At 50.2% G+C, this 17,547-nt stretch overlaps 1 protein-coding gene across 15 annotated transcripts in view; it reads right to left on the minus strand.

Moving 5' to 3' along the window:
• Positions 1-2,685: 2,685 nt before the first annotated feature.
• Positions 2,686-17,547, minus strand: part of PYROXD2 (pyridine nucleotide-disulphide oxidoreductase domain 2) — a 28,207-nt gene continuing 13,345 nt past the window's right edge. For 2 of the 15 annotated variants that reach the window (XM_047824984.1, XM_047824985.1), the window contains 13 exons: positions 16,450-16,605; positions 14,141-14,294; positions 13,246-13,307; positions 13,051-13,148; positions 11,088-11,229; positions 10,548-10,682; positions 9,196-9,268; positions 8,777-8,933; positions 6,168-6,322; positions 5,348-5,454; positions 3,738-3,973; positions 3,404-3,485; positions 2,686-2,966 (listed from right to left, as the gene is read on the minus strand). In XM_047824984.1, the coding sequence (XP_047680940.1) occupies positions 2,727-2,966; positions 3,404-3,485; positions 3,738-3,973; positions 5,348-5,454; positions 6,168-6,322; positions 8,777-8,933; positions 9,196-9,268; positions 10,548-10,682; positions 11,088-11,229; positions 13,051-13,148; positions 13,246-13,307; positions 14,141-14,294; positions 16,450-16,605 (1,797 nt within the window). In that variant the 3' untranslated portion in view covers positions 2,686-2,726. Of the gene's footprint in view, positions 2,967-3,403; positions 3,488-3,737; positions 4,075-4,213; positions 4,321-5,347; positions 5,455-6,167; positions 6,323-8,776; positions 8,934-9,195; positions 9,269-10,547; positions 10,683-11,087; positions 11,230-13,050; positions 13,149-13,245; positions 13,308-14,140; positions 14,295-16,449; positions 16,606-17,547 lie in introns of those variants that run through there. The other 13 variants (XM_047824987.1, XM_047824988.1, XR_007145298.1 and 10 more) reach the window with 13 other exon arrangements.

The raw sequence follows: 17,547 nt of genomic DNA on the forward strand, positions 1-17,547 counted from the left end.
AAAAATGCTCAACGTCATTCATCATCAGGGAAATACAAATCAAAACCACCATGAGATACCCCCTTACACCTGTCAGAATGGCTAATATTAACAACTCAGGCAACAACAGATGTCGGCGAGGATGTGGAGAGAGAGGAACCCTTTTGCACTGCTGGTGGGAATGCAAACTGGTGCAGCCACTCTGGAAAACAGTATGCAGGTTCCTCAAAAAACTAAAAATAGAACTACCCTATGACCCAGCAATTGCATTACTAGGTACTTATCCAAGGGATACAGGTGTGCTGTTTCGAAGGGACACATGCACCCTAATGTTTATAGCAGCACTATCAACAATAGCCAAAGTATGGAAAGAGCCCAAGTGTCCATTGACGGATAAATGGATAAAGAAGATGTGGTTTATATATACAATGGAGTATTACTCGGCAATCAAAAAGAATGAAATCTTGCCATCTGCAACTACGTGGATGGAACTGGAGGGTATTAAGCTAAGTGAACTTAGTCAGAGAAAGACAGATATCATATGACTTCACTCATATGAGGACTTTAAGAGACAAAACAGATGAACATAGAGAAGGGAAGCAAAAAGAATATAAAAGCAGGGACGGGGATGAAACATAAGAGACTCTTAAATATGGAGAATAAACAGATGCTTACTGGAGGGGTTGTGGGAGGGGGGATGGGCTAAATGGGCAAGGGGCATTGAGGAATCTACTCCTGAAATCATTGTTGCACTATATGCTAACTAATTTGGATGCAAATTAAAAAAAAAAAAAAAAAGAGTATGTGCTAGCTAGCAATCAAGGCCAAAGCTGAACCCAATGTTCCATAATAAATTATGGTATATCCTTAAATGAGAATATTAGGCAGCTATTAAAAATAAAGTTTTCAGGGGCGCCTGGGTGGCGCAGTCGGTTAAGCGTCCGACTTCAGCCAGGTCACGATCTCACGGTCCGCGAGTTCGAGCCCCGCGTCGGGCTCTGGGCTGATGGCTCAGAGCCTGGAGCCTGTTTCCGATTCTGTGTCTCCCTCTCTCTCTGCCCCTCCCCTGTTCATGCTCTGTCTCTCTCTGTCCCAAAAATAAATAAACGTTGAAAAAAATAAATAAATAAAAATAAAGTTTTCAGATAATTTTTATGGCTGAAAAGTGCTCATGATGTGAATTAAAAGGAAATAAAAATGGGGCACCTGGGTGGCTCAGTCAGTTAAGCGTCTAACTCTTGATTTCAGCTCAGGGCATGATCTTGTGGTTCGTGGGTTCGAGCCCTGCATCAGGCTCTGCACTGACAGCATGCAGCCTGCTTGGGATTCTGTTTCCCTCTCTGTGCCCCTCCCCTGCTTGCTCTCTATCTCTCTATCTCAAAAATAAATAAACATCAAAAAACATTTTAAGAAAATAAAGATGTAAAACCCACATATTGAATGCAGAATATGACCCCTATTATCTAAAAGACTATGTGGAAATACCGTAAATTTTTTTTTACATTTATTTACTTTTGAGAGACTGAGAGACAGAGCACAAGTGGGGGAGGGGCAGAGACAGAATAAGACACAGAATCTGAAGCAGGTTCCAGACCCTGAGCTGTCAGTGCAGAGCCCCATGTGGGGCCCGAGCTCACAAACCATGAGATCATGACCTGAGCCCATGTCTGACACTTAACTGACTGAGCCACCCAGGCACCCCAAGAAAATACTGTAAATGGTAATGGCGATTTTCTCTGCAGGTAAGATTATTTTTGAGTTTTATGTTCTTACTGTATTTTTGAAATTTCCTACATTCCTACAAGCTTTTGTGACTTCTGTTCACCAAAAAATAAAAAACAAAACAATACCCCAATCATTGGTATTTTGAAACACCAAGCTAGACGTGATGTGCCCCAGGCCTCTGGGGATTTGGCAGGTTCCTATTTGTTATTCAGTTCTGCTCTCCTCATGCCCGCAGTTGGGAAGGGGCCGGTGTGCTGAGACCAGGTGAGAGGTAAACAAGGCAGCTGACTTTGCAGAAAATGAAGACGTGGTCTCACCAGAGATTTCAGCCAGCACTTGCCCTCAGCCCCACACGTTCCTTCTTCCTCACTTCCTTCCTTTTCTACCTCCCTCCCTTTCTTCCAAATGTTTTCCCCTGGGAAAAACATTTTTTGGGCCCTGGGATGAAGCACATGGGGTTGAGGGCAAGTAAGAAACGGAAATCTCAGAACCCAGACCAGAATCAAATTTTCAACAAGCTCAGAAGTTCAGTTTGTCAATGCCGAACAGGGCGCCGTACTTAGTTTGGCGGCCGTTCTTGTGCGAAAAGCCCAGTGGACCCGAAGATCACTCTGCTCTGTCCTGGTCACACTGCTTCCAGCAGGCTGTTTTCAGTTCTAGGTGCTAGGTTAAACAAAGAACATTGAAGAGACGCCCTTCCTCAGAACACAAAGATGACAATAGGACCTTCATGGATAATATTAGCAGCTGGACCATCACCGTGCCCTGAATGTGTATGGTGTGTGCCAGATACTGGACTAAAGTATGACCTATTGTCCTACCTGATCTTTAGAGCCAGTCCTTTACAGATGAAAAATCTGAGTTGAGCGAGATTAAGTAATGAGGTGGTTATATCTATATCTATCTATATTTGTGTCTATATCTCTGCATCTACTAAAACATACAAAATATATAGTAATGTATAGAAAAGACACAAACCACTTATCTAAAACATTGTTTTTAATAACACAAAACTGGTTCACTCATGAAGACATGGGTACCAGGTTAACAAGTATCAAATGTAACCTGTACGTTTCTCCTAAAATAGTGCCTTGAGCATGAGGGCAGCTGCCGTATCCTGGGAAACTGACCCAATGGGGACTTAAAATTTCAAGGGTAGATTCTTTGTCCTGGGTCAGAGTCGGTTCAGGGTCACATGCTCTTGAGGTCTCTGAAGACGACATGGGCTGCATTGCGTCCCGCGGCTCCCATGACGCCTCCTCCTGGAAGGGAGTCTCCCGTGAACCTAAGCGGTGCTCACGACCGTCCCCAGGGAGCAGGTGGGGCCAGAGCTCGTGGGGAAGCCAGCAAGGAAGCAGAGCATGGGCACCTGCAGGGTGGTGCTGGGGACGTGAGCATCAGAACTGGGACGACTATTAAGACAGATTCTGGGCTCGCCTCCAGGCTTCCTGCTCAGAACTCTGGGCAGGGGGCCCAGTGCACAGTCCAAGCACCTGCCCCCTCAGTCTGGAAAGCCAACGCGCTGGATGGAGACCCTCCGGGCGTGAAACTAAAGCCTCAGACTAAAGGTTCAAGGGGCAAGGGGTGGAAGCTCAGACCTCTCTGGGGCGTGTCTACAGGGGATGGCAGCCCTGGCAAGGTCAGCGAGGCTTGGAATGGACGCAGGCAAGAATTTTTAAATTAAGAAACATAATGTTACCAATTCCCGCTGGTCTGACATCTGGAGGGGGAATTCAGGGACACGGGTCTTCCACAACCAAAGTTGGCATTTGGAGAGCGGCCTCTGGGGCAAATTTTTAAACCTCGTTTGGAGGAGGTGGGAGCTACCCCGAGGGTGTGGCTAGCTGGCAGAGTCCCCTCCTCCCACCTGTTTCCTGTGCACTGAGAATCCCCAATATGGGGGATGGCCTGTTCTCATGGGAGTTCCTTGCCCCCCTCCATCTCTCCTTGTCCCCTTTCTCCCCCGTCAGCAAGCTTCTGCCGTCCAGCCAGCCCCCACAGCCCGCACAGGGAAGAGGGCCCGTGTCACTCACCAGGGTGGGCACCGCTGCCACAGAGATACAGGCCCCGGAGAGGACAGCGGTAGCTGGAGTGCAGGGGCACGGGGCGGGCGAAGTAGAGCTGGTCCAGGGTCATGGCACAGTGGAATATATTCTGCGGGAGGCAGGGCCACAGTCGTTGACATAGGAGTGTTATGGTCTTTCCGGCCTTTGCAGGTTTCTTCCCCTCCCCTTCTCCAAGGAAGGTTCTTTTCCTTCCGGCATGTTTTCTTGGAAAGGGGAGGGGAGAGAGAGGACAGGTGCATGTCCTTGGGCTGGGGATGGAGTTTTCCAGAGGCATTTTTCAGGAGGAAAGAAAGGTGAGGAGCACCTTCAGAGTGTGAGACGGAAAGAAGAGGGAGATGTTAAGTGTTTGCCGAGGACTACAAATCCTCCTCAGTCTGTTTGAAAAATGGAGGATTTGACCTATTTTGGCAGCCGGCTCATGTTTCCTTGGCCAAGACACCCACCTGAGCCTGGGTCCCAGGGGTCCAAGCCCCAGCAGAGTCACAGTGGATGGCAGACAGGGACAGGGTACTCAGGCTTGGTCCTGCTCCCCTGGCTGGGGTCCGAGCAGCTGGGAAGGTGTGGGGGCAGGGGGAGCAAGGGGAAGGGGAAGGTCAGACTTGCAGGGCAGGTCTGGACAAGAAGATCACACCTGCTGGACGTCCCTCCAGCTAACCACGTCAGCATGTCCCAAGCTGGGCTCCTCCTCCCCTACCCCCAAGTCTGCTCTCTTCCACCTTCCCCACCTCGGTGGGCGACATCACCTTCCCCGCCTGGGCCTCCAGGTGGACCCTTCACGTCACCTCCACCCTGACCACATTACACTGAGACTTCTCAGTTCAGCCTGCCCTATGCCTCCCATATCCATCCACTCTGTTCCCTTCCCACCGTCTGGCCTCCTGCACTCTAGATCTGGACCAGCGCTGTCCAATAAAAACATAACATGAGCCACATATGCAATTTTTATATTCTAGGAGCCACATTAAAGTTTAAAAAGAAAATGGTGAAATGAAAGTCAATAATATATTTTATTTGACCTAACAGAGCCAAAACATTATCACTTCAACATGTGACCAATACAAATATTATTAATGAGATGTGTTCCATTTTTTTTGTCCTAAGCCTTTGCAGGCTGGTGGGTGTTTTATGTGTACAGCCCGCCTCAGTTTGGCCTCACCCACTGAAACCACCAAGAGCCACGTGAAGTTGGTGGCTGCAGTATGGACCTGGCCTCCTAACTGGTCCCTTTGCCTCCAGTCTCAACAAGGCTTTGATAAATCAGAGAGGAAAGTCCAAGGACCTGCTACCTTAAGAGGGGAGCTCCCTCTGAAGAAAGCCAGATGGGAGAGGTGGCCATGGATGTCCAGACAGGGGACATCCTGGTGACCTTCTCAGCAGGCACTGCCTCTCCTGTCTGATCTTACTCCTCCCCACTCCCTAGGTCTGACCACTTCTCTGTCCCCTCTCCACCGTGGTCTCTGCATTGTCCTCCCTTCTCGATATGGGCTGGGTGTGGAGAGACAAGATAAAACCAAGTGGGCAGGCCAGGGAGTGGGGGTGCAGGGAGAAGAATGTGATGAGGGATGCCTTATACTCACCCCTCCAGGAAGCCCAAAAATTCTCTCCAGATCAGGCGGTGTGAGGATGTCCCTGCCCACCACGGAGCCCTTGAAGCCAGGGGCGTAGGCCTCGATGCAGTCAAACACTGATTACAGAACAGCAGAGAAACGAGATGGTGTGAGCAGGAAGAAGAGGAGACGCCATGATTGTACAACTTGGCAAATGTATGAAAATTCATTAAACTACACACTTAAAATGGGTCTATTTTTATCATATGCAAATTACATCTCAATAAGCAAAAAATTACATAAACAGTCCATGGGCAAGTAAATAATTCATTACAAAGGCCTCTGGGTCCACCCCACTTTCCCACCTGCTCATCCCACCCCTAAACACAAAGTTACTTGTCTCCCATGTATTTGCAAAGCTTTCTTCACCTCCTTGCTCTGCTCAAGTTGTTTCTTCGCTTGGAATGCCCATTGCTGCCTGGCCAACTCCCATTCTTCCTTTAAAACCCAGCTCAAATGTCTCTTCCTTATCTCTCTGGCACATACCTTCCTTCTTCGACTCACAGAGTAAGTTGTATTGTAAGACTGGTTTCTCTATTCATCCCCCCAAATCCCGACTGGACTGTGAGTAACGTTAAGGACAGGAATCGTGTCTTTCAGGCTTTCTTAGCCCAGTGCCGGACCCTAGCAGGCACTCCTTGTGTTGATTTGGGTTCCCTTGGGTTCTCCTCTCCCTTTGGGGCAGGACCTGGCATTGTTAATCCTGAATGCGCAGATAGGAGGAGGGGGGTCCATTGGGGCTGCACGGCCACCAGTCACTCTGGAGACAGGATGGTCTGGACCTCTTTACCTTTGTCTGCATAAGCGTTTCTTTCCTGCTCATCCCACACCTTGCCTCCAGCCAGCGTGTAGGGAGTGTACTGTGTGAAGAGCGAGACAACATGGCAGCTGGGGGGAGCCAGGGTAGAGTCCAGCGAGGAAGGGATGCAGAGCTCAATCATAGGCCTGCCACATGGGGGAGGAGAGAGGGTCAGGGGCAAAGAACAGCAGCTGCCCTGAAGGAAGGGCTGGGAGCTTCTCTGAGGTGCCAGGGACATAACGAAGGAAGGCCCGGGGTAACCTGGTGCCAAGGTCACTGTCTCTTCGAGACTGTGGTGGTTGCTTGCCTGCACGGGTTCCGTGTCCCCCAGGACAGTCCAGAATGCTCCAGAGGAGCTCCCAGTCCCTCACCAGCCTCCCCACCCCCCGCCCCAGGGCCTCTGGTTCCCTTTAGCCTCCCTCCCCAATGGGTGCCTGTCCCCACCTTCCTCCACTACAGCCTGGGCTCTGCCAGGCCTCTCAGGTCTCCAGGGCCCAGCGGGCAGCACAAACAAATGAGGGAAGGGGCCAGGCCTACAGCAGCAGATGCTCAGGTAGCCGGACTTCATCTCCGTCACCTTTCCCTGAGCAGGCTGGGGAAATCAGAGCGTCCGGGGCTGCGGCCAGCAGACAGAACCCTGAGCGGTTTCCCACCCTCTCCCCTGCTAACAATGCCCCATCTCCTTGGGGCACGTTTTCCCTCTAATCTCCACATCTGACCACCTTCAGGCCACGTGAAATGGCCTTTTCCCTGCATCCCTCATTTACAATGTGTCTTCTGAACCTGGATGTCCAGTAGGCAGCTCCAGAGTAACCTGTCCAAACCCGAATGCCTAAAGCCTGCTCCTCCCCAGCCAGACACACCAGATTCCCCTTCTTCGTAAAGACAAACACCATCTTTTAGTGGCTCCTCTTTCTTGCTCACACCTGACTTTTGTCCAACAGCAGATGCTGCCAGCTTCACCTTCAAATACCCAGTATCTGGCTACTTCTTTTGCTGTTGTTGTTTTTAAAAATGTTTTTAATGTTTTATTAATTTTTGAGAGAGAGACAGAGCATGAGTGGGGGAGGGGCAGAGAAAGAGGGAGACACAGAATCCGAACCAGGCTCCAGGCTCTGAGCTGTCAGCACAGAGCCCGATGCAGGGCTCAAACTCACGAACCATGAGATCATGACCTGAGCCAAAGTTGGACACTTAACCGACTGAGCCACCCAGGTACCCTTATCTGGCTACTTCTTGTCACTTCCACCACCCCTACCCTGGTCTGGGCCACAGTCCTCTGTCTCTTGGATTCTGCAATAGTAACCAATTGCAACAGATGCCTTTTTTTCTCCAAACAGTGGCCAGAGTGGTCTTTCCAAAATGTAAGTCAGGCTCTGCACAAACTTTCCTGGAGTAAAAGCCAGGAGTAGCTTCCAGGGCCCAGCAGGATACAGCAGCCATAGCTCTGGGACCACCCCCACCCCCACCCCTTCACTCCCAGGTTCTCTTCCTCTGGCCTCTCTGGTCACATCCCTGTGCCTGCAACACACCACTCCATTCCTGCCCCAGGGCCTTTGCACCTGACTTGCCCTCTACCTGGGTGTTTTCCCTCAGATATTGATAAGATTTTTATTCTCAATTCTTTGGGTCTCTGGTGCCATGCTATCAGAGATGCCTTTCTTTCCTGACTTTCTTATAAAGGCTAGCAAATCCTCCCTTCCTCTGACCTATTTTTCTCCATATTATCAGTGAATGTTTGTTGATTGTCTTGTCTTCCACAACAGAAGGTCAGTGACTTGAGGGCAGAGGCTATGTTGACTTTGCTTGCTGCTCTGTGCCCAGGTTCCTGGACTAAGCCTGTTACAGAGTAGGGGCTCCAAAATATTTATGAATGAATAAATGGGCATTGCCTTTTACCCTTCTCTCAGGGCACTTGTCCTCTTTACCTCATGCTATAAATATTTATGTGCCTGCCTTACGATAAGCTCTGTGTCCGTTTCATGCCCCTGCCTGACCTCCAATTCCCCCAACCTGTACTCAACAGAGTCCCGCCCAGAAAAGGTTTTCAACAGGCTTTGGTGGAAGTTGACAGTATGGAGAGATACGTGCTCCTGTAAGGTCCCTGCCTGTTCCCAGAAGGATGGAGAGACAGCTGGGATGGGAGGTAGGAAATGCTTTTTAGAAGTTTTCTAGGAAAGCATCTTATCAGAGACAAGAGAATATGGAGCAGGGGAATCGGGTGAGTGTGTGCCCATTGATGGGGCTGCCAAATCAGAGAAACCCCTTCTCTCCCAGAAAGCATTTTCTGCAATTCTTCTCCAAGGCCAGTGCTGTTTTCTCTGCAGTCCTTTGCTCTCCTGCTAATACGTGACACTTGGCTGAACCATGTCCTACTCTTTACTCCTTACCTGCCCTGGCCCACAGGCTTCTTGTCTAGATGTACTTCTTATCCTTGGACTTACATATGGGTTTAGGCAGATTCTGAGACACTGTGAATGTGTAACACCAGGAGGAAGAGGCAATCCTTGCCATGTCTAGACAGACCCCTCACCCACCCCTCACCTGGCCCATGCGTGTAAGATTGTAACAGGGGACACCAAAGCCCAGCGGCCACCCACCTGTGGGAAGGCAGGCCATCCATGGCATCTTCAAAGGCCCGGTGGAGGAGGAGGGTGTCTTCACAGTTCAGGTGGATGGAGCACTGGTGATGGGGCAGTGGCTGGCCCCCGGGAGCATTGGGGGCCGCCAGGAAGTCAGGCAGCCTGTCGACAGCCACTGATGGACCAAAGAGGAGGATGAGGGCCCAAAGGCCCATGTCCTCAGACCCCAGGATCCTCCTTTTCTACCCATCACCCTGCTCACCCAAGTGATGGACTGGAAAGAAAAAGTATGAAAGAGTGTTTCACCTTCAAACTAGGGGGCAGGCTGGAGGGCAGAGAATAGAGGTGATGATGTAGGCCAGTTCTTCCCAGACTTGGAAATTTCTCACTCAGGTAATGTCAAAAGAGACAGCTCTGCAGTCTGGTGTGCCTCTTACCATTGATCTTGGTAACAGGTGACTGGGTGTCTAGTCGGGAGATCCTGTCCACGAACTCCTCAGGAAGCCATTCCTGGAAGAAGGTTCCATGAAAACGCCTGAGGATGGCTGAGGCCCCAAGGGGCTGCCTTCTTCCTTTGCTCAGGATGGTCCCTCAACCTCTACTGCCAGAAATCCTCTCCATCCTTCAGAGCTCAGCCAAAGTACCTCCTCTGTGAAGTCAGCCTGGATCCCCTCCAGCTTAACACTAACCACTTCTTCCTTTGAGCTCTGCCAGAGCAATGTATATGGCCCACACCAGCTCCTGCTTTGGATACGGCCAGTGGGCTACAGGCCCCTTTTCCCCTCTGGTCTCCAAGCTCTTGTAAATCTTGGTTATTTCAGAATTGTCTTGACAAGATGCTTTTGAACAGATGTTTGTTGAATTTTCTTAGTGGAATTACTCAGAAAAAGTGGTATCTTGTCCCCCCCCCCCCCCCAGGTAGTCCCAAGAATGGTTGGGACCTCCATACTCATATACATATTATCATATCTTCTGGTGACAGGGAAGGTGTGATCAACTGCAAAAATTTTCCCCAATCCTCACCCCTCCCTAGATGCACACACCTCTGTAACATCCTCCCACTGTGATTCTGCACTTGTGACAAGTTCATGTTAGGAAGTAGGATGCAAACAGAAGCCTGAAAAGCACCTGCATGAATGAGTTTGCTCACTTTTGTCCTCTGCCAGACCCTGAGAACATGCCTGGACTTACATTGGAGGATGAAGGACACATGGAGCAGAGCTAGTCAACCTGGTCATTCCAGCGGAAATCGTCCTGGATTAGCCCCAGCCAGCCAACCTGGGCACATGAGCGAAGCCAGCCAAGGTGAACAGGACCCACTAGTTGACCCACAGCTGATGGAAGGTGCATGAGCAAGCCCAGATCGGCTGAACTCAGCCAAGTTCAACTGAATTCTCTAGTTCTGTGTGCTAAATCAGTATTCTTAATATATGCCCACAAGCTGAGCATCCATATGGCCATAGATAATTGACACAGATGCTGGAATTAGCATTGGCTAGAGGGGGAATCAGGGTAGTAGGGTAACTCTGGATTAAAAGTCAGACCCGGGTTCTAGCTCCGGCTCTGCCAATCACCAGCTGCATGGCCTAGGTCATCTCATTCCTTTGGACCTTCCTTCCCACCCATGAGGCTTCTTCCCTGTTTGCTACCTGCCTGTTGGGTAAGGAAGAGATGGCTTCCCCCAGTGCAGATACCTGGCACTTACATCTCCCATCCTCATGCAGTCCTGGCTCCCTTGACCAACACCCCCCATGTTGGCGGACAGCTTGCCTCCACCCTCAGGCCTTACCTGTGGTGTCAGCTTCAGGAAGGTGACCTGTGGAGATGCGTTGGACAGCACCACCTTACTCCTCACCTCCGAGCCGTCTTGCAGCACCACTCCTTGGACGCGCCCTTCGCTGCTCACCTGCACTTTGGCCACTGCCTAGAGCCCACCAGAGTGAGGCCCCAGAAACCCCCCAGGAAGAAAAATACAGTTGGATCTTGGAGGATTTCCATTGTCTGTGCTGCTCTGGGGCACTGCCAGCTTCCTCAGCCTGAAGCCACCCTGCTGGGCTCTGCAGCAAAGTGGTGAAGACTTAGCCCACTCACTCTAATGGAAAGGCTCAGCCCAAATGGGGTTAGGGGCCAGAAAATTCAAAGGAGGTGGTCCGAAGAACAGGGGCCTGGTTGACAGCTGCCCAGCCATTAACAGGCTACATAAATTCAGCCCCTTGATTCCAAGCCCCACGTTGTGCCTCAGTTAAAGGAGGGATCTTCTGAATTTGACATTTGGTTCTATACTGAGATCCTTGCAAATAATCAGGGTAAGGGGTAGGGGGACATTCACCTTTTCAGTGAAGACACTTGCTCCATGTGCAGTGGCTGAGCTGGTGATGGCATCAGAGAGGGCACCCATGCCACCCTGGACATAGCCCCAGGCCCCTTGCATCCCCTCGAGGCCCCCCATCACGTGATGTAGCAGCACATACCTGAGGACAGACCACTGGGATCAGTGGTTGGAGGTGGGATTTAATCCCAGAGCTTAGATGCAAATAGACCTTTCTTTCTGGTGCCATTAGCCTCTCCCTCCCCCTGTGCTGCCTTTCCCAACAACCTTTGAATGGACACTGCCTCCATGCCATCAGGTGCCATCAACCCTGCCTCCCAAAGAACTTTCCAGTTCTTGCTCCCTGGGGCCTCTTCCCTGATCCAGGCCTCTCCTCTCATCCCTAAAGTGCTGCACTGATATTCTTCTAGTTGGACCACTTTCTCCCACCCTTTCTTTCCTGCAGGCTTGGAGCCCAATCTCAAAACCTAGCTGAGTCCTGTCACTTCTCTCCTTTGATGCCTTCACTGGCTTGGTGTTGCTCTCAGGGTCATTGCCAGTCTCTGAAAATGACCTCCAGGGCTCCAGCCTCCTCCCTCACCATGCTCCCTGTTGCAGTCCGCACTCCTGCCAAAGCAAACCCCCGCATCATCTGTGCTCAGCCCCCAGTGTCTGCACATGCTGTTCTGGCAGGTTCAAGGCCCCTTCCTCCCTCGTGTTTGTTTACCTAATTCCTCCTGTCCTGAGAGTTTCAGATTAAACATGCCTTCCTCCTGGAGACCTTCTCTGACCCTGGACAGCATTGTTTCCCTGCTTTACCCCCATCCTAACCCTCACAGAACTCCGGTATCATCATCTGCTCTGTGTCTACCTCTCCTATTAGGATTTCAGCTCCCTTCACTACCTGGCCCCAGGTCCTGGCACAGGGAAGTGCTCCATCAATATTGACTGAAAGAATTAATGAAGAAACAAATTACTTAAAGGCACACTTCATAAACTGGGCAGTAGCTAGGCCTCCTGGAGACCTACAGAGAAAAGGACAGAAGGCACCAGCTGGAACATCCAAATTGGCTGGTGGATCACAGAGTTGGCCAAAGTATGGCAACCGCTGCCAACCGCCTTCTTCCATGGCCCTGGGGAATTCAGAGCTGGCTTAATGTGTGTTGAAAAACCACTTCCAAGGGTGGTTCTCATCTTTTGAGAGAAAAGCCACGTTGACAGCTTCTAGCTGCATCTTGTGATACACCAGAAATGGCCCAACACTTGGCAGTATCCTCTATCCCAAGACACATACACGCACACGCACACGCACACATACAAACACACACACACACACACCCCACACACCCTCCGTTCCTGCTCCTACAAGTGGCCATTAACTCATCCCATAGGTACAGACTTCACTGTGTCTGCCTGCCCCCTCTTGGATCAGGCTGTCAACACAGCCCCCACCTATAGCGTTCCACCCTCACCAAGGTGTGTGTGTGTGTGTGTGTGTGTGTGTGTGTGTGTGCGTGTCTTGGAACCCAGGGAAAGGAACTTTGTGTGTGGGGGGGAGGGCTCATGGGACTTCGTGGGAGGAGGAGAGACAGAGAAGAAGGAGTGAAAGGGAGAGAGAGAGAAAAGAGGGAGGAAGTGGGGGAGGAGGAGGAGAGTGGGAAGTTGTTCATGTTGAGATATAACAGTGGGAGAGAGGCTTTTCTCGCTGAAACAGTAAGGAGTAGTGGCTAAGAAGGGGGATTTTGGAGGGTCAGACAACGTGGGCTGGAAATCAGTTCTGTAACCACTAGCTGTGTGACTTCAGGCAAGACCTGCCCCTTCTCTGAGCCACGGCTCTCAGATGTTGCTCTGAGGGTTAGATGGGAGCTTGGCTTCGTGCCCGGCTCACCCAGAGAGCTAGGTGAGCGGTAACAGCAGCTGTTAGCACTTGTGGGGGATTCACTCTGCTCTCGCTGCGCCCCTTACCACCACACCCCACACTCACCCACTCCCCGGAGTGTGGGGACTTGTCATGGCTCCGATCACAGCATCCGTTGCCAGAGTGGCTTTTAGAGGCTCGGACTCAAACCACTGATCCAGCACCTAGGACAGCAAAATGTCAGGGAGAAGGGCATAGGGACCTGGGGAGGACAGTCCCCTTCAATGTGGGGTCCAGCCTGAGGCTGGGGAAGCCCCTCACCTTTGTAATTGGAGCTGTGAGGACCTGGTAATACTGGGGCAGCTGGGCTCCCAGCACGCGACCTAAAAGAGAAGACCCATAACACATAGGCTGAGATAGGCAAGAAAGAGTCAGTCTAATCCGTGATATCTCTGCTCCTACCTCTTTATCTGTAAAATGGGAGTAATATTTCATATCCCAGGAGCTACTGTGAGGACTGAGTGACATATGTAAAGCATTTGCAAGTTCATAGGCACTTAATACATTTTAGCTGTTAGAATTATTTTTGGAAAAATGTTAACTTGTACCTTATTCCCTTACTCCGAACTCTGTAAGGCCCATACCCTGGGAGGCAGCCAGCTTGGCCAGGCCATTGCTCTCAGGCTGATTCACACTACGCCGGAGGCTCACGGAGCAGGAGGGCTCTGAGGACACGGATCGTGATCTTTAGCTGTTGTAGCCCCAGTGCCTAGCTTAGTGTCTGGCACACAGCACTTGCTTAATACATTTCGTCGCATGAAGCTTCTTGGACTGGTCATCTGAGAGGCAGTGTCTACTTCTGGCATTTGTGATAGATTCTACTGGCTCTGATCGGTCCTTCACTCCTCCCCGAATCCGCACACTTTGTCCATGCAACTCTGCAGCGTCTCCCGCTGGAAATCTTTCCAGTTGCACTCCGCCTTTCCTTGGGGTCACCCTTCAAAATGAACTATTTGCATATAAGCCTTTTCTCAGGCTCTGTTTCTAGGGCGGGCTGGGCGAAAACCTTCTCCCCAGAGTACTCGGACAGCCCCTATTAATTGGTGGCAGGTGGCAGGCCGAAGAAGGTTCAGGCTTTGGTCCAATCATCAGGAAAATGGGCTCGAGTCCCCAAAGGTCACTCATCATACCCAGAACGCCTGCACTTTGGACTTACCTGCCTGCAGCAGGGGTTTGAGGGTGGAGAGCGACTTGAGCCTTTGCAGCAGGGAACCCCTCTGGAAGGCCTCTGCGTCCACCGGTGCTGCATCCAGCAGAGGGTCTATGGCTAATGCCAACCGATTCATGAATGCCTCATATTTGGGGAAGGCCTGGAACAGAGAGCCCTGAGTCAAGGCCCCATTGCTTAGAATCCCACAAGGACATTGCCCCACTGCTCTGCCCTCCATGCCGCCCCCATGTGGCCTGCTGCTCCTAGCCAGGCCTCCATGACTCCTCAGGCAAATTACTCCCAGTTCTGGGTCTGTGAGCTGATGTCAGCACTAGGGGAGGTCGGAGAAATCCTGAGCAGTACATGAGCCAGTAGGGTGGTGGCAGGGACAAGGAGTTATGCTGGCCAAGACCAGTTGTCAGCCACAGAAAACTGGCAAGTATCCTAGGATGTGGTTTCTGTGATAAACCGTGAAACCACTTTAAAGTTTCTCTTCTCAGTCCTGTCTTCCCGTGTATTACTGGTAAAAGATCCCTTCCCCTGTATTCCAGCATGATGACTATTGTTTCCTGGCCTGCAAATCCCCTCCATCCTCTTGTCCTATGCAGAAACAGAAGCCTACTCCCCATCGCCCCACAAGCCCCCCGAGCCAAGTCCATTTCTCTCTTTCTCTTTTTCTTTTCAGAATCCATTGCAACAGAGTGGTTAGGACACCCACCTTTCCTTCACTGGGTGGGTGACAGGAGCTGGGATGGAGGCCTCTGCCACCAGGGCCCTGTCTCAATCCTCAGCCCTCACCTTTTAATTTTTTGGTTCATCTATACTCATGAATATATCCATGGAATTTTAATAAGGTTACAGAAGGAAAAGTTCTGTGTGGAAGCACATTTGAGAAGTCTTGATAAAAATGACCTTAGCAGCCTTCTCTACAGTAGGCCTTTAATGTGACAACATGAAAAGATAAAACCGGAATTCGGTTTCCTTACTTTCCACCCCGGGATGTGGCCTCTGCCTCCTGTTCCTGTGGTCACTAGCACGCAAGGCCTCAGCCACTGTCCTATAGGCCTGGGGACGTGGCCTTGTCCTGAATCCTCTCTGGTGCATCTGAGATGGTCAGGGTTTAGAGGAGAGGGTGGAGGCAGGCGTCCCCAACCCGCTGCACAAAAGAGAAGCACTTTGAAAAAGCAAGCTCCCCAGGTGATTCTGCTCATCGGCCAGGCTTAGAAACCACTGGCTGAAGAGAGATTCTGTGTGTCTGCAGTTCTCTTGGTTTTACTCAACACTAGAGTACAACAAGCAACACACATGGATTGTATTAACCTAGGTTCTCCTTACTGTCCTCACTGAGACATGAGTTAATACTATGCCTCAGCTTGTGTCTACACTTGGTACAAAAATATGTCCATTTAAAGAATCTATATCTGCAACACCAGTCACACCAGGCCCATAAGATCATTCAATGACTCAAGGGGCACCTGGGTGGCTTAGTCAGTTAAGCATCTGACCTCAGCTCAGGTCATGATCTCACCGTTTGTGAGTTCGAGCCCTGCATTGGGATCTGTGTTCACAGCTCAGAGCCAGGAGCCTGCTTTGGATTCTGTCTCTCCCTCTCTCTCTGCCCCTCCCCTCCTCTCTCTCTCAACAATAAATAAACATTTAAAAAAAAAGATTATTCAATGACTCATATACATGAAGGTACCCAACAAATTCCTTATAATGCAATCCCAAGGGAAAGCTATGCATTCTCCATCAGACCTATGTCCTTCCTTCCAGCAGACCGGCATGCCATCCTGGACAATTTCTTGCCTTGGGCTGCCTGGGGATTAATGCCAGATCGAATGAATATTACAAATCTCTTGTCCTAAATTCCTGATCCAATTCATTCTATCCATAATTGTCTCTGATCCTCCCTTCATTCCTCTTTTTTTGGCTTTCATGGACTTAATATTGATAACCACCTGGAGTTCTAGTTGTAAGCAGGAAAGATGGAAAGCACCGTCGTAGAAGTACATACCGGTGGATTCCCTTTTGAAATTCAGCCAGCAGAGACCACCTGAACAGTGGCCTCATAGTTTGAGGGTCTCCGGTCTCCACCGGCCTTAATCACTGTCTTCCATTCCCTTCTCTCTGAAGGGCTCGGATCAGAGGCTACCACAGACCGGAGCCCTCCTAGGGCAGGTGGGGTGGCCTGTCCCAGCCCTCGTGGCCTTTGGACAACATGCTCTAGGATGACTCCGACCAGGCCCAATTCCTTTCAGGAGCCACCTCCAGGCTGGCAAGGGAGGAGGAGACCCGTTGCCAGTCCCTTTCCCTACCTGCGCATCTCTCCGCGAGAACTGGGCAATCTGCTTCTGGTTTTCCGCCATGTCTGTGCCCAGAAGAAGGGACCTGGGGACCTTGTTCCCTGTGCCCTCTTCCAGCATTGGGGTGAAGGAGTAGGGGTTCCGAAGATGAAGCCTCAGCCCGTGTTTCTGCAGGACACACATAGCAAAGCAACATTTTAAGGGATCTGTGGCCTCTGCCCTTGACCCTTCTCTGATTGGGTTTGCAACAATTTAGGTCTCTGCAAACAGTTGCCCGAGGCACGTGGCACTGGTTCTTACATTTTCTAATGTAAGTGCATAAAAAGCGTGCTTGCCCAGGCACTCTTTGGCAGGCCACGCCATACCACAACATGTCATACCACACCATGCCACACTACACCACACCATCCCACACCACACTATACCACGCCACACCAAGCTACCCTGTGCCAAGGACTGTACTAAGGTTTACAATGATCACCTCCCAACAACTCTAAGTACATTGTCCTCATTTTACGAATACAACAACAGAGGCACAGGGCAGTGACATAACTTGTCCAAGGTCACCTTGGGAGGTGGATCTGGGTTTCAAAACCACATCTCTGTGACTCCAAAGCTCTGACTCTCAGCACTAGTCTATAACTGCCCCCACTTCAGAAATAAATAATTAAAATTTAGAAAGATACAATAAAGCAATGGTTATGTGAAAATCCATACTTATGAGGTAGATAAATTATTCACATCAAAAAATTTTATTTACTTTGCAGACTCATTTACTCCAGGGTCACTTTAAATGGAAGTTCCCTTGATGCATTTAAAATATGATTTGACTTACAAATATTTGACTGGCAAACAGAACTTTCCAAGAGCACATCTACTTCTTCAATGGAGGTACAGATAAAACACAATGGGCCTGAGCTGGCCCCACAAATAAGACTTACTATTCCAACTAAAGACTTGTTTTTTTCTGAAACCACTTTATTGAGTTACGAGTGACATACCAAAAGCTGTACGTATTTAATGTGTTTAACCTGATGAATTTGGCACCTAGAGACTCCTTCCCAGATCCTTGGCCAGCTCCCTCTCCTCTCTGACTGCTCTGTTCACATG

Source organism: Prionailurus viverrinus, chromosome D2, assembly GCF_022837055.1.
Source record: "Prionailurus viverrinus isolate Anna chromosome D2, UM_Priviv_1.0, whole genome shotgun sequence".
Classification (NCBI taxonomy): domain Eukaryota; kingdom Metazoa; phylum Chordata; class Mammalia; order Carnivora; family Felidae; genus Prionailurus; species Prionailurus viverrinus.